Raw genomic sequence first — 26351 nt, 5'->3', positions numbered from 1 at the left:
ACGGCGGGGATGTAACCCTTGCCTGAACTAAGCTCATCTGACACACGTACTGTCCCCATGAGCACGTCACCGTCCTCCTGCACGTGGGACACCGGCCAGCAAGCACTTCAGCTCCACGCTGGAGGGCCGTTTTAGATGCAGAATCACTCACCAAAAACACAAAAATGCAGAAAACATGGCACTAAAGAGACTACGGAAAGTACACTTGTCTGTGGTCTGAGAGCTGAACCGAGCAGGCAGGGCGTCACCTGGCTCGGGCTCGCTGGGCACGTGTGTGGGACACTCGAGACCTTGCTGCCCTGCGTGTGCCTGAGAACGAGCGTGGCAGCCCCCTGCGTGTGGGTTACAGATAAATTCCAGCCGGTAGGTGGACTTGCAGACGTGGAATCTGTAAGTAAGGAGGACGGAGGACGGGCTGTACATCCGATAAACAAAGACGCTCTCTGAGCTGAGTGCAGGGGTCACGTGGAGGAAATGGAACATCGGCGCAGCCCGCAGTCAGGATTCACAGTTTTGTGAATTAACCCAAACCTTCCCTTATGGTAACTTTTTTTCCCTCTCCCGGATTCAGTCCAGAATCCACATGGCATTTGGAGACGTGAGGTCGGCGGGGCCCTCCAAGGGCCCGAGAGTGGACAAGCCTCCTTCCTGGGCTGACAGTCCCTCTGTGACCCTGACCCAGCCGCCTGAACCCTTCCACCTGCGGAGCCACTGAGAATGTGCCTGGTGACCCCCGGAGCTACCCTCCTTGCCTCGTTCCTCCTCCCCACTGTACAGTCCGTCCTCTGCCTGCTCCTCCAGGAAGCCCACCCGATTTCCATGACTGAGTCCGCCCCCCTTAGATCTTCCATGTGGTGATTGTCTGCTGACCTGAGGGCCGTCTCTGCCCAGAGCCTCGGGCTCTGAACTTTGGCGGCAGGCCGGTGCTCAGCCCAGACAGATGTTAGGCTGTGTCTGTGGCATGAGTTGTGAAGGTTCTGGAACCTTCTTTCTCTTAGGGCCTGTGAGTTCTGGATTAACACCTTGCCCCCCACCCCCACCCCTGGCCCTGTCCTTTGCAAGGTTTCCTGTTTACCACTGTGGAAACACTTGCTCTGTGCAGTGAAATGGTGGGGGGGCAGTATGGGCTGCTGGTCAGGGCTTGGCCCCCAGCTGCACCCTCCCCTCCAGCCACAACAGACCCTTTCTTTGCTGTTCCTGGAGAATGTCCTGTCACCACAGGGCCTTTGCATGTGCCCCCCCCCCCCCCCCCCCCCCCCCTAGAATTCAGCTTTCTCGGGATTTTTCTTTTCCCTCCTTTGGAAAGCTGCCGTGTGTTTCTGGCACAAAATACAGGCCTGGCCCCACCCTCATACCCACCTCAGGCACCTCTGTTGCCAGCCCCTTGGGAGGCACTCGCTGTGCACACCTGCCCTGGTCACACACCTCCTACTGTTGCGTTTGTAAAATGCAAGCAGACCTCGGAGACACTGCAGGTTTGGTTCCAGACCCCTGAAATAAAGCAAATACCTTAGTAAGGCAAGTCACATGAATTTTTGGTTTCCCAGCAGATATAAAAGTTATCTTTGGGAATTCCCTGGTGGCCCAGTGGTTAGGACTCTGCGCTTCCAGTGCCGGGGGCACAAGTTTGATCCCTGGTTGGGGAACTAAGATCCCACAAGCCGCGTACGACCAGAAAAAAAAAGTTATCTTTACACTATACTGTAGTATTATTAAGTGTACAGTAGCATTATGTCTAAAAAACAATGCACATACCTTAATTTAAAAATACTTTATTGCTAAAAAAACGCTAACGGTCACCTGAGCCTTCAGAAAGTAGTAATCTTTTTTTTGATAGTAACATAAAATATCACTGACCACAGATCAGCATAACAACGTAATAATAGAGACAGAGTTTGAAATGTTGTGAGATATAACACAGTGTGACTCAGAGACACGAAGGGAGCAAATGCTGTTGGGAAAATGGCGCCGATAGACTTCCACAGACCTTCATTTTGTCAAAAACTCAGTATCTGCTCAGTGCAGTAAAGCGAGGTTGGCCTGCAGACCTCATTCTACTCTTAGACTTTTTTCTAAACACTTTTTTTTTTTTTTTTTTTGGCGTTACGCGGGCCTCTCACTGTTGTGGCCTCTCCTGTTGCGGAGCACAGGCTCCGGACGTGCAGGCTCAGCGGCCATGGCTCACAGGCCTAGCCGCTCCGCGGCATGTGGGATCTTCCCGGACCAGGGCACGAACCCATGTCCCCTGCATCGGCAGGCGGACTCTCAACCACTGCGCCACCAGGGAAGCCCAGTGGTGTCAGTTTTGACCAGCTTCTGTTTTTTTTTTTTCTTTGGCTGCTGTGCCTTGGTTGTTGTAGTGAAGAAATTCCTACCTGACCCAAGGTCGTGAGGATTTACCTGTTTTCTTCTAAGGGTTTTATGGTCTCAGCTCTTGCGTTCGTGTAGGTTTGTGGTGCGTTTTGAGTTACTTGTGTTGCTGTGGGCGGGACCCCAGTGTTTCCCCCGTCCAGTTGTCTGGGTGCCCTTGTGGCCTGGCCTCTGGTCATAGCGGGGGCCAAGACAGACCCTGGCCCTGCCTCCAAGGAAGCCCCCAGTCTGGGAAGCGCGAGATGGACCGTAATCACCAGCCACACGTGGGTCCAGTGGTGACAGTGGTGTCAGGCCTGTCCCCTCCCTGCCCTCACCTCTTGTCACTGACTCTGCTCTGGCATCACAGCCTCTTGCCGACTGCCCCCCACCCCCTGCCCCCCCTCCAGCTCTGCAGGCACGGTCCTGCCCCAGGACCTTTGCACCGGCTCTTCCCACTGCCTGGGAGGCTGTGCTGGCTCTCAGCTGGCTCTTTCCTGTCTCCTTTCCTGGATACAGTCGTTGCTCAGGCCGAAGCCTGCCGTCTGGAATCAAGTCCGTCCATCCCCTCTCGATCCTGGGTGACCTCAGGTGAGTGACCTGGTCTCTCTGAGCCTCAACTTCCACATCTGTCACATGGAGGTAATCGTAATACCTGCCTTACAGGTCCGTTGGGCAGATTAAACAAATTAACAGCCCTGGCCTCATGGTACAGACTCGGTCAGCGTTAACTCTTTGTCCCTGCTGCCCTGGCTGGTCCCTGGAGTGACTGGAGGGTTGGAGCTGGTGGCTCGCACAAAGCAGCCTGTGCCCTGGGGCTCCTGCCCCCTATGTGCCCTCTGAGCCAAGCCCTGGCTCCCTGGCCCCGGACCTCGTCATGACTCCTGGGGCCATCACCAGGGAGAAGGGGGTGGGTGCTAGTGCCCACGATCCTGCCAAGTGCCAGGCACCCTGGGCTGTTGATGTGCAGGAGGCTGTGATTGCTGCCCGCACGGGGCTCATGGCTACTAAGGGAGCAGCCACCGGAGGAGCAAAACTATAAAAAAGAAGGTTTAAACCAAGCAGACTTATAAGTGGCGGAGAGTGGGGTTGGGAGCCAGCTGCAGCCGGTGGTCAGGGAGGGTCTCTCTGAGAGGGTGGCGTTTGATCCAGGCCTGAATGGTGAGCTGGGGAAGAGCGTTCACGCAGAGGAGAAACACGTGCAAAGGCCCTGGGGCAGGACTGTGCCTGGCGTGTGTGAGGAGCAGTGAGGGGGCCACATAGGGGGAACACAGTGGGGGGGGGGGAGGAGGAGGAGGTGCGGGCCGGGAGGGCCCTCCATCTGGACAGCTCTCCCATCTCCATCCACTCTTCTCGTTTGTGCCTCAGGGGCCATGTTGAGACCCAGGTAGCATCGGTTAGTTATTGCCTTGTAACAAATTACCCCAGAACTTCGTGGCTTAAAATAGTAATAAACATTTATCATCTCACACTTTCTGTGGGTCAGGAATCTTAGGGTGGCTTAGCCCCAAACCTCGCGGCTCCATCTCTCACGAGGTTGCAGTGAGGCTGTGGGCTAGGCTGGAGGAGCCGCCCCCAGGATGGGCCCCTGCTGTGGCTGTGGGATCAGGCAGCTTGTTTGGCCTTGGAGCCTCTGTTTTCTCATCTGTAAAATGGGGCACTTGTAGCCCTTGTCTTACTGGGTGCAGCTGGGCAGTCAGCTCCACCATGCCTGGCTCAGAGGGGCCTCGAAGTGCAGGAGCCCCTGTGACACCCCCAGGGCCCAGCTGACCGTCAGGGGCCTGGCTCCTGGTCTGGCCTAGGGTCTGGGGGCCCCTGGGAAATGGGGCCCAGAACTGGACTGTGAGAGCAGCACCCCGCAACCGGCAGTACCACCCCGTGAGCAACCAGGGGGCCTCCGGCCACGGCCCCGCCTCCCTCAGTGCCCTCGGTCTGCTGGAATCCAGTGCGGTGTGTGCCACCCAGCCCGGGCTGCTGGAGAATAAAATACATCTGGGAGGCAAACTGGGCCAAGAAACCTCGAGCATCAGTCCTGAGATAGCGCGTGACCCTCTGCCAGGCACCTTCAGGGTGGGGGAAGCACTGTCCCCACCGCGCTCTGGCCACTGTCCTCCGACCTGGCTCCTGTCTGCCGGCCCCTTCCCGAGCACTGACGCTGGCGACCTGGTTTCCCCTGGGGAGCCCCTGTCCAACCCACAGGCAGGGCGCCTCGGCCCTGGGTGAGTGGGACCAGGCCTGGCTGCATCAGAGCCTCACTGCTCTGGGACTTCATGTGGGACAAGAGGATGGAGGGGCTGGTCCACCCCACACCCAGGTGCCTGCCGGGGGGGGCAGCAGCAGAGCTGAGATGGGGAGACTGAGTCCTCGGGGCCCCCAGCCCAGTGAGGCTTGAAGCCCATCGCCCAGCCTCCTTGGTCTTGGTAGGTTGCAAGCTTTCTCTGTGAGGGGTTGGATGGTCTCTGTGGGAGCTGATGCTGCCATGATTGTGAATGAGTGGGTGGGGCCGTGTGCCAATAAAACTTTATTTATAACAATTGCAGTGGGGGTTGAGTCCCCAGGGCAGTTTGCCGGCCCTTGACTTACATTAACAAATATTCCCCCCCTCACACATCTTTTTTCTCCAAGCAGCGTGAATTGGGTTTCTGTCTCGACTCAAAACACCCAAATACCCCTTCTCTGAGCCCAGTTTCCCCCACTTAATAGGAGAGACGAGTAGGGCATCACTCAGGACAGGCTGGGCCGGAAGCACCACGGGCCGTGGCCATTCTGGGCCTTCAGCCCTTTGTCTGATGTCCAGCTTGAGGGAACGTGTCTGAGACTCGTGAGGGCTGCGTCCCCACTGCTCATCTCTGAGGCTCTTGGTGGTGCTTTTCCTCAGCCTCCTCCATGCAGCCATCCAGGGTTTCTCGCTCAGCCGATACTCACTGAGGTCTACTCCATGCCCAGCTCTGGGCTGGTGCGGGTACACTGAGGGGGCTGGAGAGGGGAAGCCTGTGCCGTGGAGCTCTCAGTGGAGTCAGGAGAGCACCAAAGGTGGGGTCACAGTGTGTCGTGCCAGAGGGAGAGACCCAGGCCTCCAGGAGAGGGTAGAGCCGGGACTGCCGAGGTCCTAGGACGGGCATGGGGAAGGCGAGCTCCACCTGGGTGTGAACCAGATGCGGCTTCCCTCACCCCAGCACCCAAATCCGCAGAGGAGGAGGTGCGGTGATAGTGTGGGCCCGGTGGAAGGCTGCGCACGGCCAGGCACATCTGTGCCCCGGGGCAGAGCGAAAGTCGGTCATCCAACATGAGGTGAGCTTGCGCTCCGTGCCAGGCTGGTGCCGGCCCTGGCAGCGACTCTGTCCTTGAGCCCAGTGGAGGCGGGGACAGGTGACCAGATGGCCGCAGGGCCCCAGGCCAGGTTCAGGACACAGTTGGCAGCACAGCTCCACCCGGAGGGTCAGGGAAAGCCCCAGAAAGGGTTCGGGAGGAAGCTTCTGGTTGCTGCTGTGCAGACGGGCCAGCCCAGCTTGGCCTGGTGGCCTGAGCACCTCCGAGAGTTGCCCTCGGGGGCTCAGTGAGTCTGCAGGGACCCAGCTGCACACGGGGCCCTGGGGACCCCCTGGAGCTCCACTTAGCTCACACTTTGCACGGGAGACATTAATCCCCACCCACCCCAGAACAGAAAGACTTTCTCCTTGATTTCCTTTTAAAGGTTTTTTATCTTTTGCTTTTAAGTCTTTTCCTGTCCAGGGTTGATTTCTGTGTATGGTGTGAGGCAGGGGTCCCCAGCAACTGGTTGTCTGGGTGTCAGGTGGACATTCCCCAGCAGACCTGCAGCGCCCTGCATATACTGTCTGGCGGGAGGCTGCTCTCGGCTCCCCTGATGCCTGCCCTGCCCGGGGCTCAGGCCGCCCAGCTGGCTCCCCGCAACCATCGAGTCTGCTGAGAAGGGGAGGTGGCCGTGGCCCTGGAGGGCAACCACAACTCCCTCCCCACACAGAGGACTCCGGAAAGGAACCCAGGCACGCAGGGATGTTATTCCAAGGGCGAGGGTTGTGTGGCTCCCTGGAGATGTTGGTGTGAAGGGACACGAGGCCAGGAACCAGATGGGAGGGTGTGAAGTGGGCCATGTTCGCTTAGGGGGAGCTCAGACCTCGCATGGCTGCACACCTGGGTCAGCAGGGGAGCGTGTGGTGCCAGCTGTCCAGTGCTGCTTCCACCGTGTCCTGGCTGCGCCCCCATGACCGTCCCCACCAGACTCACCAAGTGAACATGCGTGATGAATGGAAGAAAGTGGGGGAGGGTGACAATGGGAAAACTAATAAGGTGCGTTTGGGGGCGGCTTTCTATGTGCCTCAGACTCCTCTCCACACCCTGGGAGCTCAGCACTGTTCTTTACCTGTTTGGCAGGGGGTAAACTGAGGCTCAGGAGGTTGGGACTTGCCCCTGAACTGCCAGGCTAGGAGGGGAGTTCCCCGTGTCACCTTGCGAGCTGGTGCTGTCCTGCCTCTAAGGACAGGGAGCTGGGGGGTGAGGCTGCCAGTCTGACTCTGAGCTCTCTAGGAGCCAGAGCGAGGAGGGAAATGGGACTGGCAACTGCTTCATGGTGAGAAAAGAGGCCTTATTTCCTGGTGCCAGGACCTCGTGTGTCTTGACGGCTTGAGTTGATGAGATACCTTTGCTAAGAGGGGGCCCTGCCCCCATTTGTCCCCCTGCCCCCAGTCCCGCGCTGTTGGGTAAACGGGCCCAGAGCTGTGTGGCAGCGCAGCTGGCTCTCCGAAGGCCTGGCCTCCTGGAGCGTGTTTGCACACAGTGCACTTGTGTGGGTCTCTGCATCTCTCCGCCAGCTGCTGGATGGGCAGCCCGGGGTGGGGAAGGGGCTTGCCCTGGAGCCTGGTCGATCTCAGAGGCTGAGAACCCCACCCAGGCCCCGGGGCTTGCTGGCCATGCAGCCTTGGTCAAGCTCCGTGGCTCCAACCCCTGGTTTACCTGGAAACGGCACCAGAGCCTTCCTCCCCCTCAGGCCTGTGATGTGACTCTCGGTACAGCGAATGGTGACGTTGCAGCCTTTGAACTCGCTGGACCTCTGGACCTCAGCCTCCCTGGCTATGAAGTGGGTCCAACGGTGATTACCTCCCAGGGGTGTTGAGAGGGTTGGAGACTCAGCTAGTGGGGCGCCAGCCCAGTACAGGGAGGGCTGTGTGTGCCATAGCCTTTTATTACGGGTGCCTCAAACAGAATGCAAGGCAGACAGGATGGTAGGAGTAAGTATATTTTTATCATGAAATATTTTAAACACCCAGAGAATAGTATAATGAACCCCCATGTACAGGCTCTGCCCCCCCGTACCACACATCTTTATGTTTGCTCCGGGTCTCCCCCCGGCACTGCTGATGTCAGGCTGGGTCATTCCCTGCGGGTATCCTGGGAGCTGTGGGTTGTGGAGCAGCATCCCTGCCGCCACCAACTGGATGCCAGGAGCCCCCTAGTGGTGACGACCACAGATGTCCTCAGACATTGTGCAGTGTCCCATGGGAGCAGGCCACCATGGGTGAGAACCACCTTTAGGTCACTCCCCTCACCGGGACGCCTGGGTGGCCTCTGCTGGGTCTCCTCTGACCCTGCACGGAAACTGCTTGCTGACCCCTGACTTAAGGGATAAACAAAAAAAGATTCATTTAACCTGCATAGTAACACATTGTTGTCTTTTATTTTATTGTGTGCTTTTCTGGGTGTTTAAACTCTCTTCTTATTAAACATTAGGCAAGGAACCAGTTTCCTCTGGAGTATTTTATCTGTAAAACAGGACCCTATACCTAAGGGATGCTCACTGAGGTTGTTACGAGTGAAGGAATGAAGGAATGAAGGAATGAGTGAACAGACAGGATATCATCTGGGAAGTCGCTTACTGGGGAAAATTTTTCATTCCTCACCTGGTTCCATTCACCGTTCCGGGGTGCAAAGTGATAAATGCAAAATCATAAGAGAAAACGTATGCAAGAGGAAGGAAATAGCTTGTATTAATCCCCACACATTTTTTGGAGACCTGCCATCTGTTCTGAAGTTCCAGACCATGGCCCGAGTCCTCCCGCGGTGAGGCCCCACGCGCTACGCCACAGCCCCAGCTGGTTGGTGGCTGTGGACTCGGAGCCACCTGGCTGTGACGGGGAATCAGACCTCGGGTGTGGATTCCTCCAGTGGGCCCAGCCAAGCCCCGCTGTGGGCTGGGCGGGGCTTCCCAGCATCCGTGTCTTCATCCATTCATTTGCTGACTCAGCGAGCACCTGCTGTGCGCTGAGCGCTGCTCTAGGCATCAGCTGTCACCTCCACAGGCCGTCTCCCGCGTGTTCCCAGCCCTGCGTGTCCAGCCACCTCCAGGATGTCCCTCCCGGGCCCCTGTCTCAGTGATAGGGGTCCCAGCCCCACTTCCTCCCGTGACGGGGTCTCCTCATCCTGGCCGTCCTCCTCTGAGATTGCCCCCCGATCCGTCCATCCCCTTCTCTCCATCCTAGCCTCCCCTGCCCCAGCTCATTGGACCTGTAGTTACTATGCTCCTACTGTGTGGCAGCAGGCGGGCTAGGTCTGGGGAAGAGGCTGTGAACGAGACAGTCCGGTCTCTGCTCTCCCAGGAAGGAGCAAGGCGATCAAGAAGTTAGCTTCAGACAGTGATGTGTATCATGAAATAAACGGGCGCGGTAGAGGGTGCAAGGGGTTGGGGGTGGGAAAGGGCCGGCGTGGTTGGGGAAGGTCTCTAGGACGAGACATTCATGCTGAGACCCGAGCGCGGAGGACAGGAGCCAGCCACGAGGAGGTGTAGGGATAGCGCGTCCCAGGCAGAGGGCACAGCAAGTGCAAAGGCCCTGAGGTAGGCACGTGCCTTCTCCAGTGTGTGATGAGCAACGCCTGTTACGCCGTGCCTCGGGCTTGGCACGCTGGTGCTCAGTAGTGTCCGCTACTGCCCCTGTGATCACTCACATTCTTTGGGCAGAATCTGCTCAAAAATGTGTTTCTCCAAAGTTCAAAAACACCTGACATCAAAGGTGAAAATTCACCTTTAATCCGGAGGAAAAAGATTTTATTAAGGAAATCTTCAACCGTACTGAAAAGGTGAAAGAATTGGACAGTGGACACTGACTGATTACCGCTTGGATCCTACAATTAACATTTTGCTGTATTTACTTCATCCCTCCATCCACCTGCCCATCACTCCTCCATCCTTCTCTCCATCTAATTTTACGGATGCATTTCAGAGTTGCAGACATCAGCACACTCCACCTGAAACACTTACGTATGTGTATCACTAACTAGAGTTTGATATTTTTCAACATGTTCTTTGGGATGTTAACTACTCTGATCAGTTATTAACTCTAGACTTCTTAGCCTTCCCTGTCATTAATGCTGGCGGTAAAAGTCTGAGGTAATATAAAAATATGAAAGTTCTTTATTTCTGTCACTGTGTGGTGTTGACCACAGATTCACATCTATTCAGTGTCACACCAGGTGTGACCTTGGTGAAGGAAGGATTAGCAGCTGCCCTGTTAATGTCTTTTAATCAGAGAGGTCGTCTACATTTGACAGATTAAAATTAACCCAAGTGTGAAACCATGGATAGGCAGACATATAAGAGCACATGGTGGGTGCAAAGGGCAGAAACTCCCAGATCCCACTTCTTCCTGACATGTCTGCAATATGACCTCAGGTGAGTCACTGGTATCTGTCTGGCCACCTTGCTCTGCTCCATTTAATTCAATGATTGGTCAGTTGGTTCTCTTAGATTTTCTAAAATTTTGTCTTTTTTCTTTTCAATACTCATTCCTTTCACTGCATTGGCCAGTGCCCCCACTGGAGTGGTAACCCTCACAGCTGAACTCCTTGTCTTGTGGTTGATATTAATATGTTTACTGTGTTTGCTTTGTAGTTTTTTTTGTTTGTTTTGTTTTTGTTTTGGCCATACTGCTCGGCATGTGTGATCTTAGTTCCGCAACCAGGGATCGAACCCGTGCCCCCTGCAGTGGAGGCGCAGAGTCCTAACCACTAGACTGCCAGGGAATTCCCCTACTTGTTTATTATTTTTTTTAATAAATTTATTTATTTTATTTATTTATTTTTGGCTGCGTTGGGTCTTTATTGCTGCACGTGGGCTTTCTCTAGTTGTGGCGAGTGGGGGCTACTCTTCACTGTGGTGTGCGGGCTTCTCGTCGCGGTGGCTTTTCTTGTTGCAGAGCATGGGCTCTAGGCTCATGGGCTTCAGTAGTTGTGCGTGGGCTCAGTAGTTGTGGCTCACGGGCTCTAGAGCGCAGGCTCAGTAGTTGTGGTGCACGGGCTTAATTGCTCTGCGGCATGTGGGATCTTCTCGGACCAGGACTGGAACCCGTGTCCCCTGCATTGGCAGGTAGATTCTTAACCACTGCGCCACCAGGGAAGCCCAGCAGGTGGATTCTTAACCACTGCACCACCAGGGAAGCCCACCCTACTTATTTTGTTGTTGTTGTTTTGTTTTGTTTTTTTGGTATGTGGGCCTCTCACTGTTGTGGCCTCTCCCATTGAGGAGCACAGGCTCCGGACGCACAGGCTCAGCGGCCATGGCTCACAGGCCCAGCCGCTCCACGGCATGTGGGATCTTCCCGGACCGGGGCACGAACCTGTGTCCACTGCATTGGCAGGCGGACTCTCAACCACTGCGCGCCACCAGGGAAGCCCCCTACTTATTTTTAAGTAAAGGTTGTTCCTGCCTCACGACCCACCCCCGCTTTTTTTTTTTCCCCCTTTCCTGTAGTTTCTTAATAGTTTTTTGGACATGGCTTATTCTGAGGTGTGATCGTAAGGTTTTTCACCTTTGACTTGGGATAACTTCCTAAATTTCTCCAAACCCGTGCATCCCCTTCTGTAAAATGGTGGTAATGAAATGTGGTCATTAAATCAGGTGGTGTCTGGCTCAGGTACTCACCGGCGTCCTCTGGCCACCGTGGAGGGAACAGACCACGAAGGGCAGGAACGTGGATCCAGGCAAGTGAGGATGTTGGCCTTGTCTATGTAGATCTGCTCGCTTTTCAAGAAACCCAGGTTTATCTCCAAAACATTGTGATTTTGAAAGTTGACTCAACTCACATCAACGCTGTACGTCCAGAAAGAAAGCCCAGGTAGGGGGTTTCTGATGGTGTAACCGAGGGATATACTCGCCGAGCACGGGGCTGTGGAGTCAGGGGTGCCTGGGTTCACACCTCTGCCTGTGGCTTTCCCATGGGGACCGTTGCCTCAGGTCCCCATGCAGACTGGGGAGGCCAGTACCCATGTCACCCAGTCAGTGTGGCGTTAGGGATGAGTGGTGGGGCGGGGCGGGTGATCTGTGGGACAGGGCCCGCACAGCGGCAGGGCGTGACGCTGGCTGTCACTGCCGTGGTAAACGTCTCGTCCGAGGGCTTTCGACCACAGGGACTAGGACAGACGGTCTCACCTGGGCGACCCTGTCCCCTGTAGTTGTCATGACTGGGCGGCCCCTGGCATCCAGTGTGGGGGCAGGGTTGCAGCTCCACATCCCACAGCGCCCAGGACGGCTCCACAGAGAGCGACCCGGCCCTCGTGTCTGCAGTGCTGGGGGGCGGGCTGGGTCAGCGAGTGGGCTTTGGGGGCACACGGAGCCCCCAACACTGTCCGCAGAGGGGAGAGGAGAGGCCGAGGCCGGGCTGCACAGAGTGTCACAGCTGACACGACAGTGGGTCCTCCACGAGGTGAGAGCAGGAGGTGGGGGTCCGCAGCAGTGACTTCTGTCTGGTTTGACTGCAGTTGTGTGCGCGCAGAATCAGGAGCAAAACCTCGGGCCTGATCTTGCGTGTCTTTGCTTCACTTCTCCAGTAGCTGATTCTCACTGTGTTTTATGGATGTCTGGCCCCAGGATGGGTTGGAAATAGAAGGAAAAACTGGTCCTTCTCCACCGGAGGTTGGGGGTGCGGTGGCCTGGAGGGTAGGCTGCCCTTCCTGAGCTCAGACACCTCCATCTGGTTGCATGACCCTGTGTCAGAGGTGGGGAGACTGAGGCCTGCATACTCTTGCTTTGCAGCATCACTGCTAGAGGGGCAGGGTCTGGAGAAGGCTCTGGTGCCGCACATCACTGGGTGGTGTTTTTGCAACTAAAGGGATTCATTCCTTAAAAAAAAAATTTTTTTGAGATAGAGTTCACATACCATAAAATTTACCCTTTTAAAATACACAATTCAGTTGTCTTTATTATGTTCGATTTGTTGTGCCACCACCACCAAAATATAATTCCAGAACGTTCCATCCCCCCAGAAAGAAACCAGTCCCCATGAGCAGTCAGTCCCCATCCCCTCCCCACAGCCCCTGACAGTCAGGAACCCACTTTCTGTCTCTGTGGATCTGCCTGCCCTGCACGTTTCCCATCAATGGAATGGAATCACCCACTATGTGTCCTTCTGCGTCTGTCTTCTCTCGCTGACCATCGTGTTCTCAGGGTCTATCCACGTTGCAGCGAATATCAGTGCTTCATGCCTTTTTAAGGATGAGTGATCTGTCGTGTGGCACGTTTAACGCTTTTGTGAGCGTGAGGAATGCAAGTTGGGCAGAGGAGGTAAAGTGCTCTGTCCTTTATCCCTCTCCCAAAGGAGTCCCTGGAACTGGATCCTTATATTCCTCTCGGAAGTGCTCTCGGTGTGGAGGTGTGGTACCTGCGTCAGTCAGCTACTAATGTGTAACAGCCACCTCGGAACTGCGTGGCTGCAAACTGCACACGCTTGCCTGCACTTCTGCCATCTGGGTTGGGTTCAGCGGGCGGCATGAAGTCTAGGAGGCTCCCGCGCTCACAGGCCTCAGGGGAGGGGGCTGCCTGCCCCCCCCGGGGGTCTCCCCCAGGGCCCCAGCAGGGACCCCGAGGGTGGAACCAGAAGCTGCCCACCTTCCTCACATCACACAGTCCCTTCTGTCGAATTCTGTAGCTCGGGGTGAGTCACACGGCTGCTGGCCACAGAGCCGTCCGTCCTTATGGGTTACAAGCAGATTTCCCGGTGTGGCTTGTGGGCAGCCCAGCCTGACCGGGGGCCCCAGCTTCCTGCCATGCCCATGGGATGCCCGGCTTCCCCGCGGCCTCCCTGCAGGACTCTGCTTCTGTGGCCAGACCTTTCCAGCTAATAGGGGAAGTGAGTGAGTGCTGGCCCTGGCACCGCTTCCTGCTTTCTTGGGCCTTGTGCTTTCTTGTTTGCTGAGTCACGGGGAGCCAGCCCTCTCCTGGGCACCAGGTGGGCAGTGCTCGGGGCACAGCCCCTGCAGTGACCCCGCAGGCCTCATGTCCCCTGCCACCCCTTTCTGGAGGGACCTCTCCCTCTCAGCACTCAGAGAGCTCTGCAGGTGCCTGTTGGCAGGTGACAAAGCAGACCTGGTCCCCTGTAGTTGGGGGAAGATGCAACACACAAGCACCAGGTGGTGCCAAGTGGTGGGAAGAGAGAAAGCCGAGAGGTGGGGAGAGTGGCCTCAGAGGGGCAGTTTGGGGCGAGGTGGTCAGGGGACGGCTTTTCTGAGGGGGTGATGTCTGAGCCAGGTCTTGGATGAAGCAAGGGAGCAAACCTTGTAGGGGTCTTGGGAAGGTCATTTCAGGTGGTGGGAATAGCCCGTGCAAAGGCCCTGGGGCAGGACCAGGCCTGGCATGTTGGAGGAACAGCAAGGAGGCCTGTATGTCTGGAGCAGAGTCAGCGAGGGGGAGAGAGGGAGGGGGGAGGGCAGGGATGGGATGGGGCAGGTTGTGCAGGTCCCTGTGGGCCACAGGGAGGACTTGGGCTTTTACCTCCAGGGAGGTGGGACCCTGGAGGGCTGTGGGCAGAGGAGGGGTGGGGCCTGACTCAGGTGCTCACAGGTGCCCCCTGGTGGCTGCTGTGGGGAGGACAGGCTGGAGGGAGGGTGGGAGCTGGAGACCAGAGGGGAGGGGACTGAGCTGGTCCAGGTGGGAGAGGATGGGGGCTGAGAGGAGCCGGGGACAGTGGTGGACTCTGGGTAGACGTCAAGGTAGAAGAAACCTAGTGGTTTTGCTGAAGGACAGATGTTAAGGCCCCTCCCAGGGTCCTTGGGGAGCTTTCTCTGCCTCATTTTCCACATCAGATGTAGAGAAGCAGTCCTGTGTGTGCTGAGGAGGGGGTGGGTCCCTCGTCAGCGGGCTTCAGAGGTGTCTGCGGGGAGCCCGGCCCGAGGCACAGCTATGCCCCCAGATTCCCCCAGGTCTCAGCTCTGCAGCGCCTCACACTCTCCTCCTCCCCCCGGCTATTTTTAAAACTTAATTTCCTTGAAAACAGGGTGGCTCATTCAAAAGATAATTGGTTACATCTTGGGCTGGGAGGAGTTCGACATCTTGGCTGGTCCCTGCCGCCCCTGGCCCAGCTGGTGGAAGCGGGTGCAGGAACCGCATGGCCCCCGGCAACAGGGTCACCTGGTCAGGAGGGCGACTGACAGACGAGGTTCCAAAAGGGAATTGCAGAGAGTGAGTGAGAGCGTGTGGATGGCGGGACCCGGGGAGGCCATGAGGAGGCCCCTCCGAGGGGACGTTGGGGAGAGTGTCCGGGCAGAGGGCGCGGCGCCGTCCGCGGTGTTCCATCCATTCTCTGTCCTCCCCTCGCTCTGTCCCTGCCCTGTGACCTGGGCCAGCGTGGAGCCTGCCTGCTGCCCCTCCTGGCCTCACGCCTGGGGGTATTCCGGGTGGGGTGGGTCTCCCCCTTCAGCAGCCAGGAGAAGCAGGGGGGCCTGGGGGTGAGATCCAGGCACAAAGCGGGGAGACCCTGAGGTCAGTCCCTCAAGTGTCCCCAGGCAGGGCGGACCTGGCTGGGACTTTGCGTCCGATGCTGGTGTTGGCCAGGCCGCTCCCACAGGCCTGAGACTGCAGAGGCCTCGGTGGTGGGCTGGGGCTTGGGGGGGAATCGGGACCACCGTGTTGGACCAGCTGGACCCCGGGATGAGGGGCCGGGAGCTGCAGAGGATCGGGTGGGCACAGGGGTTGGGCTGTGGGCTCAGGTGCCCCAGGTGGGCCGAGAAGGGGCTGCCTGGGGTCAGACGAAGTCTGGAATGTTCTGCGTGGTCCACTGCCGCTTCCTGCCTTGTTCTCTCTTCCTTCCCCCACACCCCAGACACAAAACCATGCATTGTTCTGCTGTTGGACAGCCAACGAAAATATTATGTCGGCTTTCCAGCACCTTCCGCCACCCCCCCGGGCCTCGGGAGGGGCTGAGCCCAGGTTCGTCCCTGTGGCCAGGGAGCCCGGGCTGGGAGGCCCGCGTGTTGCCGGCGGGCGTGACTGTTGTGACCCACATGTGGCTGGCGTTTCCCGTTGTGGTGGTGGTATGCGCCTTCCAGGGCCCGTGGGCTTTGTTCTGTGTGGGTGGGGGTTCCCTTCTGTGGGCCATGCTGCCACGAAGCGCCCAGCTGGCTGCCCACCTGGCCTCAGTTTCCTGTCTTCTGGGGGTCGCGCACAGAGATGGGCACTCCGGGGAGTCCCTACCCTGTCCAGCCTGGCTGTACCACGGCCGTGTCATCTTGGGTTTATGTTCTTTATTGAGAGATAATTCATAGATACCATAAAATTCCCTATTAAGTGTACAATTCAGTGTTTCTTGCACAGTGTTGTGCAGCCGTTACCACTGATTCCAGAACATTCTCATCCTCCCAGAGGAAGCCGAATGCCCGTTCGCTGTCAGTCCCCAGCCCCCAGCCCTGGCCCAAGCCGGGTGGATAGAGTGGGTGTTCTGACCCCTGACCTGGGCCTGCTGCTCCCCGGCTGCCCTTGTTCCCCCCACCCCCCTCCGTGGGCGTCTCTCCTCCCCCACCCCTACCTTCCCCGGATGGCCTTGTCTGCTCCTGGGGCTCGAACCCCATCTACCCCCGGACAGCTGCCTACAGCCCTGTCTCCAGCCTGGGCCTCCCCGAGCTCCTGACTCAGGGTCCAGCTGCCCCTTGACGTCTTCACGCAGGGCGTTCACAGGGCTCTCGCACTCAGCATGGCCACCCTGCACCCAACCACCCCCCAAACCTGCTCCTGCTGGGTCCCCCATCTTGGTCGAGGCAGCTCTCTCCTTCTGTGAGTTGCTCCAAGATCCTGAGTCATTCCCGACTCCTCACTTTTCTTCACTCCGCCCCCAGTGCACACAGCCTGTCTATCCTGACTTCAGAGCTAACCAGAATCCTCCCACTTCTCACTCACCCCTCCACAGCAGCCACCCTGGTCCACCCCATCATCTCCCACCTGGACCAGCGCGGTCCCCTCCCCACTGGTCCCCGGCTCTGTCCTCACCCTGTCTGTCCTCCCACGGCCACCAGAGGGCACCTGAGTCAGGTCCGGTGTGTTTCCCACCCCCGGTCCTGCAGGACTCCCACCTCCCTGGGGTAAAAGCCCAAGTCCTCCCTTGCTGATCTGACCCCCCACCTGTCACCCCAAGTCATCCTGCTGGCACTCGCTGCACTGTCCAGGCCCTTCTCTGCTCCCCCTGGGCTGTGAGCCCTTGAAGGCGGGGGACGGGACTGTCCTGGTCACCACTTGCCTCCCCTCTCCAAGCTGACACCTGGTAGATACCGGTGTCTGAGCTTCCTGTTGCAGCTGTGACAAATCACCACAAACTTGATCTGAAACCAGACAGATTGGTTCTCTGACAGTCCTGGAGGTCAGGAGTCTGACTCGGGCCTCACGGGGCTAAATCCAGGCGTGGGCAGGGCTGGTTCCTCCAGAGGCTCCAGGGCAGCATCGGTTCCCGCCTTTCCAGCTTCTAGAGACGCCGCACCCCTGGCTCGCGGCCCCTCCTGCATCCTCACAGCCAGCAGCGCAGCATCTCCCGTCTCTCTCTGCCTCTGACCCTCCTGCCTCCCTCTTATAAGGACTCTGTGATGACGCTGGGCCCCCCAGGGAATCCAGGGTCATCCCTGTCTCAGGGGCCTCAACTTAACCCCACCTTTAAAGCCCATTCTGGGATCAGAATGTGGACATCCTTGGGGCGACAGATATCTGCTGATCACACTCACTGAACAGATAATCCTCAGCAGAAGCCTGCTTTCTGGGTGAGGACACCGAGGTCAGAGGGGTCAGTGATTGGCCTGAGGCCTCCCCACGTGAGCCTCCTGGGCCCCCCAGACCCCAGCTGGGAGCCAGGCAGCATCCTTGGCTGGCCCGGCTGCCTCGGGAGCCACGCCGTCACTCCAGCCTGGGCCCCAGCCACCTACTGCTGCTGCCCCATCCCTGCGACGACCACCTGCCCTCGCCCAGGGCCCTCCAGGCGGTGGGCTGTGCCGTTTCCCCTCTCCCACCCCCGTCTGTGCGGCCACGTTGTGGTGGTCGCTCCCGCAGCTTTTCCCACCTCGGGGCCCCTCGTCCAGCCCGTCTGCATCGCGTCCCCAGGCCGTTGGCCATGTGGGGTCCTCACGGCCTTGCCAGGGGCGCAGGGTGTGTGTATGGTGGCACCTCCATGACCAGACTGAAGTCTCCCTTCTCCCCCTCAGGTTCGGCCCCGAAGAAGACGACCCCAGTGGAGGTGAGTGTCCCATGGGCCCCACCCTGGCCTGCCTCCCGAAGGTGGACCGGAAGTGCCCGGCCCAGCCCGCATCCTGCTCCGTGGCCTCGGGCATCTCCCTGCACCTCTCTGGGCCCCAGATGCTGGCCAAGCAAATAGGCAACTGTCGTCAGATGGTGAAAACCTGTCTGTCCCGCCAGCGTCTTGAGTTTCAGGGAGGCGTGGGGCGGGCGGGAGGGCCCCGAGGATCCTACCCTGGGCTGTCTAGGGAGCGGGGAGGCGGAAGGGACCTGGAGAGGGTGGTGCCATCGCCCGCCAGCCGCGCCTCCAGGACGGCGCCCCAGCAGCCCCACATACCTGTCCGGGTACCTCCAGTCCTGTCCGCTCGCGTGAGCCCCTGGCGCCCAGTCCCTGGTCAGTTTCCGGTCACTCCCGGAGGCCGCCTGCGAGGGGCGTCTGTGAGCCCTGTTGTCCAAGGAGCCCCGGACAGCGGGTTAGAGGCAACCCAGGTGCACAGGAGCCCCCGCCCTGCCTGGGTGTCTGCCTTCCCTCCCAGCCAGGCTCCTCTCCCAGGACGCAGCTGGGCACTCAGGTCCTTCTTAGGTGAGCTTTGTCCACCTGCTGGGGTCCCGGAGGGCGTCCAGGCCGCAGGCAGTGGGGAACCAGAGATGGGTGCGGAGCAGGGCTGGCAACTAACGTTCCCTGAGCGGAGCCTGGCCCCTGGCGGTCAGCAGAACAGGCTGGTCTGAGCCCTTCAGGTAGCGGCAGGTGCTTCTTAAATGTCTGTGACTCGTGGAGCCCCGGCCCTGAGCTGGCACCTGTGTCCCTCCAGGCCCCACTGCCCCATCCACCATCCTCCCCCTGTGATGTCACACACGGGGGCCAGCGGCTCCCACACGACTTTGCTGGGATGCCACATGTGTCCCCTGGAGCTGGCAGGAGCCAGCCTGCTCCCAGGCCAGCAGGACTTCTTCCCTCAGGGAGGAGATGCTGTTTGCAGTCATTCCAGCCCAGAGGGTCTCACCTGGCCATGTCTGGGGGCGTCTGTGGTTGTCACAACTGGGGGGCTCCTGGCAGCGAGTGGGGGGGGGCCAGGGATGCTGCTCCACACCCCACAGCGCCCAGGACGCCCCCTTCAGAGTGACCAGCCCCAAGTCAGCAGTGCCAGGTTGGGGGAGACCCTGAAATTGGGGCTCTTCTCCAACCGCCTGCAGAGGGCCGGGGCTGCCGACCTTCCTGCTTTCTAGAGGAGCCGGCAGTCCTGGTCTGGGGGTGGCCCCCCGGGCATGGAGCCCGAGTGCCCTGCATCCCGCCCCCAGCGGCCCCCGCCCTGGGCTCCGGCCGGGCGGCGACGAAGCCCCTTCTCGGCAGGATTTCTAGAGCACTCTGGCCCCTGCAGCAGTACCTCGTTGCCAGTTCTAAACACTTCCTGCTTCCTCTTCTCCAGGCCCCATTGATGACTGGACAGCCGGGCCCTGGCCACGGGAAGAAGCTGGGTCATCGGGGTGTGGACGCATCCGGCGAAACCACCTACAAGAAGGTTCCTGCTCTGCCCTCCGTCGGCGGGGGTGGGACGAGGGATCCTCGTGGGTGCACCGGGGCCTGAAGGTCGGGTGTGGGCCGCGGCCGTAGGTGGCTGGAGACTAGGTGGCTGGAGACAGTTGCTCTCGGTTGCTGGTTGCCGGCAGGTGCTCTGAGGCTGTACCACCTGCCGGGCTCCTTGAGTCATCTGTGGCCTTGGGTGTGACGTTGGGCAAGAGGAAATCACAGCTCCCTCCCTTCCCTCTGAAAGTGGGGCTGAGGAGAGGAGGGGTCGGGCCAGGGATGTGAGAGGCAACCCTGGGCCCCGCTGCCTCTGGTCCCCGCCCTCCCCCCGCCTTGCTGCGCCTCCTAAAATACCAGCTTTGCTGGGAGCCAGTGCATGCAGCCTATGAGTCACCCTTCTGAAGTGTTCAGTTAGGTGGTTTCTAGAGTATTCAGAGCTGTACAGCAATTGCCACGGTCAACTGTAAAACATTTCTGTTAACCTCCAAGAGAAGCCCCGTACCCCTTCGCCTCCTCCACCCCCTCCCCAGCCCCTGACAATGAGGAACCCACTCTCTGTCCCTGTGGATCTGCCTGTTCTGGACGTTTCCTGTCAGTGGAATCACACCCTGTGTGTCCTTCTGCGTCTGCTGCTCTCACTGAGCATCGTGTTCTCAGGGTCCGTCCACGCTGTAGCGAGTGTCGGGGCTTCCCCCCTCTTCATGGCCGAGTGATGAAGGGGGAAGCATTCATCGCGTGTGTGGAGGGGGAAGCATTTTGTGTATCTACCATCCATCGATGGACACTTGGGTTGTTTCCACTTTTCGGCTGTTGTGAGTAGTGCTGCTGTGAAGGTTTGTGTACTTTCGTGTGGACTGTGCTTCTCTCTCTGGGCTGCACACCTGGGAGTGGAACCGCTGAGTCCCATGAGAGCCATATGTAACCCAGTGGAGGAGCTGCCAGACTGTCCACAGCGGCTGCCCTTTTTTCCATTCTCAGCAGCCGAGCACAAGGATTCCACTCTCTGGGCCTCCGTGGTGCTTGTTGTCTGTCTATCTGGTTCTGTCCCTCCCAGCACGTGGGAAGCGCGTCTCACTGTGTCCTGATTTGCATCTTCCTGGTGGCTGGTGGTGTTCAGCACCTTCTCCTGTGCTTGTGGACTGTCTGCATATCTTCTCTGGAGAACTGTGTTCAGTCAGTAGCATCTTGAGGGAGTGGCTCGCGGGGGGTGTCAGGAAGAGAGGCGGGTGCTGGGGAAGGGCTTGCTCCTGCAGTGGGGGTGCTGGGGACCAGAGTCAGTGGCTTGGGGGCCGAGGTGTCTTTCCTCAGTGGTGGGCACGTTGCTTAGGGCTCACAGTGACAGTAACATGAGCGGCGGTGCTGACAGATGGACAGGCAGCTGGTGCTTCTCCAGTGTGGGCGGGCATGAGGGTGGCCCCGGGAGGGCTGACGCTGTCACCTCTGTCCTCGACCGGGGTGGGGACCGAGGAATAGAGAGGCAGAGCCCCTCGAAGGTGGACAGATGGAACCCTGGTCTCGGAAGTGCAGCCTGGGCACTGCTGTGTATTGTGCCCTCCCCGCAAAGGAAACCCTGGCAAAATCCCCCAAAGACCCTTGCTGTGTTGGGGCAGTTTTGAGATGTAGGAACCTTCTAGAAGCTGGATAGAAAACAGGCCTTGGGGCCACGCCAGGTGGTGTTGGCGTCTCAGCCAGGCCACTTCCTTGCTGTGTGGTTGTGCAGGCTGAGCGACAGGCCAGATGCCGCCCCCTGTCCCAAGGGGGCCTCCCACCTTGCTTCTCACCCTGGCGGCCGAGGGCTGGGCCAGGGACCGGCCCCGGGGGTCTTGATGTGGCTGGGTTTCTCCGCAGACCACGTCCTCCACCCTGAAGGGGGCCATCCAGCTGGGCATTGGCTACACCGTGGGCAACCTGAGCTCCAAGCCGGAGCGCGACGTGCTCATGCAGGACTTCTACGTGGTGGAGAGCATTTTCTTCCCCAGGTACCTGGCCTGGCCTGCTGGGGCAGCTCCCGTGCCTTCAGCAGCTCGCCCTGCTCGCAGACAGCGGTGCTAGGAAATAGTCTTCCCATTCTCTCAGCTCCTTTCTCTGCCAAAAATAGCACTGGCCCCTCCTGGGGTCTCCTGGTTTTGAGGTCCAGCCCTGTGTCAGGATGTTAGTTTGCTGCTGAATCACAGGGATGCAATGTAATGGTGACTTTTAAAAATAGGGAAAGACAGAAGTTTGTTGTTTCTCGTGTGTGTGTGTGTGTGTGTGTGTGTGTGTGCCTGTGTGTGCGCGAGCTTGCACGCGACACACTCACACACTGATAGTCTAGGGCTGGTCAGGTGGCTCCGTGTTGTTGGGGGGCCCGGATTCCTTCTGGTTTCTCCAGCATCTTCAATATGCTGCTTTACTTACCAGTGGCCCCTGGGGGCTGCCTAGGCTCCTGCCATCACACCTACATTCCAATAGCAGGAAGGAGGAGAAGGAGAGCACATGCCCTTGCCCTTTAAGGGCATGACCAGGAAAGGACCCACATCATTTCTCCTCCACTCACAGGGGATTGGCTGAGCACAGCTCCCTGACCACACCAGGCTGTGGGAGAGGCTGGCAGTGGTCTTATTCTGGGCAGCCATGTATACACCCAATGCTTTGGGCTCTGTTGCTGATGAAGGGAGGGTGGTTGTTGGGGGACAGCCCGAGGCTGGCCATGGCCCTTTGTCCCATCGGGAGCCCCGTGTTGCTTTTTGGATTGGCTCCTTGGGGACCTTGGGGCTGAGCCTGGGCCTGGGCAGGCAGGTCCCTCACAGACCTCCCCCCTGCTTCCTCTGCAGTGAAGGCAGCAACCTCACCCCCGCCCATCACTTCCAGGACTTCAGGTTCAAGACCTACGCGCCTGTCGCCTTCCGCTACTTCCGGGAGCTCTTTGGGATCCGGCCGGATGACTACTTGGTGAGTGTGTCCTCGGCTGCTGCTGCGTCGCCAGCCCCCGGCTCCAGCCCAGGCTCGCCGGCTCAGATCACCACCTGTTTGTTGCCTCTTGGTCTCTGTGGGGCAGGAACGTGGGTGCAGCGTCGCCGGGCTCCCTGCTCAGTTTGTAGTCGGGGCGGGCCGGACTTGGTTCTCGCTGGCTGTTGGCCGGGCCGTCTGTTCCTTCCAGACATTACAGTCTTCTGTGCACTCATCCTGGAGGGACTGTCCCGTCACCGGCCATGCTTGTGCTCCTGGCCACCAGCCTGGACTCTGTCCTCCCGGCTCCGCTGTGGTTTTAGTCTCTCAAGTTAGAAAAAACAAAACCTAGGCCAGACCCTCTGACCTCGCATCCCTGTCAGGACTCCTGAAGGTCACGTCCAGATGGGGCTTCACGGCAGCAGCGTCTGGGTCATCGGCCAGAGTCTCCACTTCAGAAGGTCCGGCTGGTCTGTTCCAGGCCCGCCTGGTCACACGTTGTGACTTTGCACGTGGAGGCCTCGGCGTCTGCGAAGACGCCCACGTCTGACCTCCTGGCACCTGCCGTCTCCGGGGAGGCCCGATCCGTGGGTTTGGGGGGCCTTGACCGTGTTCCGATTGCTCCCGTTCGGGTCTTAATCTGTGGGAAGGCTGTGCCCTGAGCCGGGGCCACGTCCTTCTGGAGGCCCAGCGTTTGCTCCGGCCGGGGACACGTGTGACCTGGGGCTCCCCAGCTCTGCCCGGTCAGTGCCCAGAAGTCACCGAGTCCCACGCGACCTCCCCAATCCCAGCCCTGGGAAGAGCTTCCCTCGTCTGCGAGCCCCGCGGCGCGCGGAGGAGCATTTCGCGTGCAGCCTGGCGGTTCTACAGCAGAAAGGACGCCGGTTACCCAGACTCTGTGTTGTCATGTCACCGGGAGGGGAGACCTATGGCCTTGTTCACAGTTGGGGAGAAATGGCCTCGGTGTCCATTAGCAGGGAGTGGACAGTGGAACTGCCACGTCCACAGAGGTGGGCCACGGAGATGGCTGGGGCCTGATCTCGAACTTGATAAGTAAAGTGTAGGGACCTCAGACGTCTGAGGTCACCCAGCCCCACCTTGGCGACCTTCAACTTCATTCTCCCTGCTCCTCCCAGACGGGGAGTGTTCTCGTTTCTCCCTAACCTCCACTCCCACCAACACCGCCAGGGACAGGCAGGCAGCAGCCCTGTGGCCTCCAACATAGGCCACGGAGGGAGCGGGAGCCTGGAATGGGAGCGTGAGCCTGGAATGGCAGCAGGAGGGCGGAGATGGCCTGGGTGTTCTGGGCCACGGGGCCCTGGCGGGCTGGAAACTCGCTGGAAGGTTCAGACCTAAGGCGTGTCCATCCTGGGCCTGAGGGGTTGGGGGTGCTGCAGACAGGGCCTCGGGGAGCCTGCTGGGGTCGGCCGTCGGGGAGCAAGCTGGGAAACACGGCAAGGAAGTGGGTGCCGTGCGGAGGGCAAGTGGAGCCCCTCAGCCTGTGGGCCGGGTTGCTCCGAGCTGCAGGAGTGAAGCCCGCGCGGCGGGGCAGGGATGGACCGGGCGCCCGGACTGTCCCCGCCTCCCTCGCCGGCTCTGCCTCCCCCGGGGTTCCCCTCTCCTCCACGGTCACGGCCTCGGCCCCTGGCTGCCGCCCCCCACCCCAGCTGCAGGCACCAGGCCCGAGTTTTTTTGTGCATAGTCACTCTCACCCCTTGTGAGACCCCTGTGCTCTCCTGGGGTTAAATGTCATTTAATCTCAGCTCAGGACAGCAGGGCATGGGGGTGGGGTGGGGTGGCGGGCTGTTTCCTGAATCGGGGGTCGTCTGCCCATGACCCCGTCCTGACGGTGGGTTACCTGGCTCAGGAGCCCCTGCTTGTCACCCGCCTGCCCCTCGGCAGTGGCGCCTAGTGAGGCCCAAGACCCACGGCCCCGACCAAGCTGCTCACCAGGGCAGCTGCTGTCAGCCATCTGGTTCCCGAACTTTCTCCTCCCGTAGATCTATCCTGTACAGAACTGGACACTCCCTTCTGCTGGGTTTTCCGCTCGACGTCCCTGCTCTCCTGCAGGGTGCTTCACTGTAGTCTGTGCCCAGAGGTGCCCGGCGGTGGCTGCGGGCCCATGCCTGGCGGAGCGCAAGGAGGGCGGGGCACCTGGGCGGGGCCTCTGTGCTGTGGATGTTTGTGGCTAGTGGCTACAGGCGGAGTGGGGATGGACAATGGCTGTGGCCGCAGCTGCACGCCCCTTGCCCCCGTCCGAGCCTTCCCTGAGCTGCTCTTGCTCCCACGGCCAGCCCTGCTGTCGGATGCATCGGAATCTGGCCACTCCTCGTCCTCCACCGATGCCCCTGGCCAGCCCCCGCCCCGCCCACCTGGGCACCCCGTCGGGCTCGCACCCCCAAAGTCCAGAGGGGCCTCTTAAGGCACAGATCACACCATGTCACTCCCTAGCTGTCCCCGCACTCGGAATAAAGGTTGGCCTCCTTGGTTCCCTTCCCAACCGAACTCCGCTGCACCATCCCCTTGGCCACCCGGCCTCCTCCCTATGCTGTCCTCCACCATCTGCACGCGCTCAGGGCCTTTGCACAGGCTCAGTCACATTCTTTTGCTCGATGTTGGCTCCTCAGGGGACACACCTTTCCTGGCCACCTGATCACCGTAACTGCCTCCAGCACGTCTGCCTTTCAACCGAGGGATGTTTCTCTGTGCCCTTTGTCACCATCTGACACACTGTGTATTACTTTATTTATCTGTCTGGCTTCAACTAGAATGTCAGCTCCAGGGCTTCCCTGGTGGCACAGTGGTTAAGAACCCGCCTGCCAATGCAGGGGACACGGGTTAGAGCCCTGGGCCAGGAAGATCCCACATGCTGCAGAGCAACTAAGCCCGTGTGCCACAACTACTGAGCCTGTGCTCTAGAGCCTGTGAGCCACAAGTACTGAAGCCCACACGCCACAATTACTGAGCCCGTGAGCCTAGAGCCCCTGCTCCACAACAAGAGAAGCCACCGCGATGAGAAGCCCGCGCACCACGGTGAAGAGTAGCCCCCGCTCACCACAACTAGAGAAAGCCCGCGCACAGCAATGAAGACCCAACACAGCCAAAACTAAAAATAAAATAAATTAAAAAAAAAAAAAAGAATGTCAGCTCCAGGAGCCAAGGATTTGGACTGTTTTGTTTACTGCTGTGTCCCCGGTGCTAAGACTGGGCTGGACTGACTGTCTCCCCACCACTCCAGGAGAGATGCCGGAAGTGTTAGTGCCTCACTTGGGGTGGCCCCCACCTGGGCCCCTGAGTGACAGCGAAGAACACAGCCCCAGCTGACCCACAGCAGACGCACTGTGAGTGCTGTCTGGGGGCTGCTTGTTAGCTGGCATATCCTGACTGTGCTGACTGCCGTATGAGCTGGCTTCTGCCTCCATCACACTGAGTGGGGGCAATAAAACTGCCGGCTCCTACCTCTCAAGGTTGAGGTCAGGCACCAGCAGACCAGGGGGTGCATGGGAATATGCTTGGGTGTCAGGTAGTACTGAGAAAGTGGCAGTTGGCTTTTTGTCAAGGGACTGAGGAAGGCCCCTCTCCTCCTTTGGACCTGAGTCTGCCTCTGCTGGTGCTCCTGAGAGTCAGTAATACGTGAGAAACAGGAGCACTGGGAACAGCATGTATCAGTCAGCACGGAGCAGATTATGCCGGGTAAGAAACAGACCCCTGCATCCGTGTGGCCTAAAATGACAGTGGTGTGTTTCTTGCTCACACTCTGTGTCCGCCCTGGGTTGACTAGGGGCTGTGCTCATCACTGGCACACTAGGCTGACGAAGCAGCTCCCACCCCAAACGTCTGGCCTCCGAGGCAGAGGGAGAGTTCTGGAAGGCACACAGCAGCATTTACATCTTCCAACCTGGGGATGACCCACCACTTGTGCTCACAGCTCACTGGCCAGTGCTTGTCAGACAGCGTCACCCCACCCCAGAGAAGCCAGGCAGTGCAGTCCTGCTCCGTGCTCGGAAGGGGTGATGGCGGGTGGGATCCAGGGTTGGCTGTCAGTGGGCTCCGGCTGTGAGC

The 26351-nt window shown here is 59.1% G+C and overlaps 1 protein-coding gene across 10 annotated transcripts in view; it reads left to right on the top strand.

Moving 5' to 3' along the window:
- PIP5K1C (phosphatidylinositol-4-phosphate 5-kinase type 1 gamma) overlaps positions 1 to 26351 on the top strand; it is a 59034-nt gene that overhangs the window by 9845 nt on the left and 22838 nt on the right. For 8 of the 10 annotated variants that reach the window (XR_012331155.1, XM_033854771.2, XM_033854769.2 and 5 more), the window contains exons 2-5: positions 17806 to 17837; positions 19264 to 19356; positions 21210 to 21340; positions 22175 to 22292. Coding sequence is in view for 9 of the 10 variants with exons in the window: in XM_033854771.2 (XP_033710662.1) it covers positions 17806 to 17837; positions 19264 to 19356; positions 21210 to 21340; positions 22175 to 22292 (374 nt within the window). In the remaining variant the exon portion in view is untranslated. Of the gene's footprint in view, positions 1 to 14322; positions 14810 to 17805; positions 17838 to 19263; positions 19357 to 21209; positions 21341 to 22174; positions 22293 to 26351 lie in introns of those variants that run through there. The other 2 variants (XM_073803475.1, XM_073803477.1) reach the window with 2 other exon arrangements.

The sequence above is a fragment of the Tursiops truncatus genome, chromosome 3 (assembly GCF_011762595.2).
Source record: "Tursiops truncatus isolate mTurTru1 chromosome 3, mTurTru1.mat.Y, whole genome shotgun sequence".
Classification (NCBI taxonomy): domain Eukaryota; kingdom Metazoa; phylum Chordata; class Mammalia; order Artiodactyla; family Delphinidae; genus Tursiops; species Tursiops truncatus.
The sequence above is the reverse complement of the archived record's forward strand: the minus strand, read 5'-3'. Positions and strand labels throughout refer to the sequence as shown.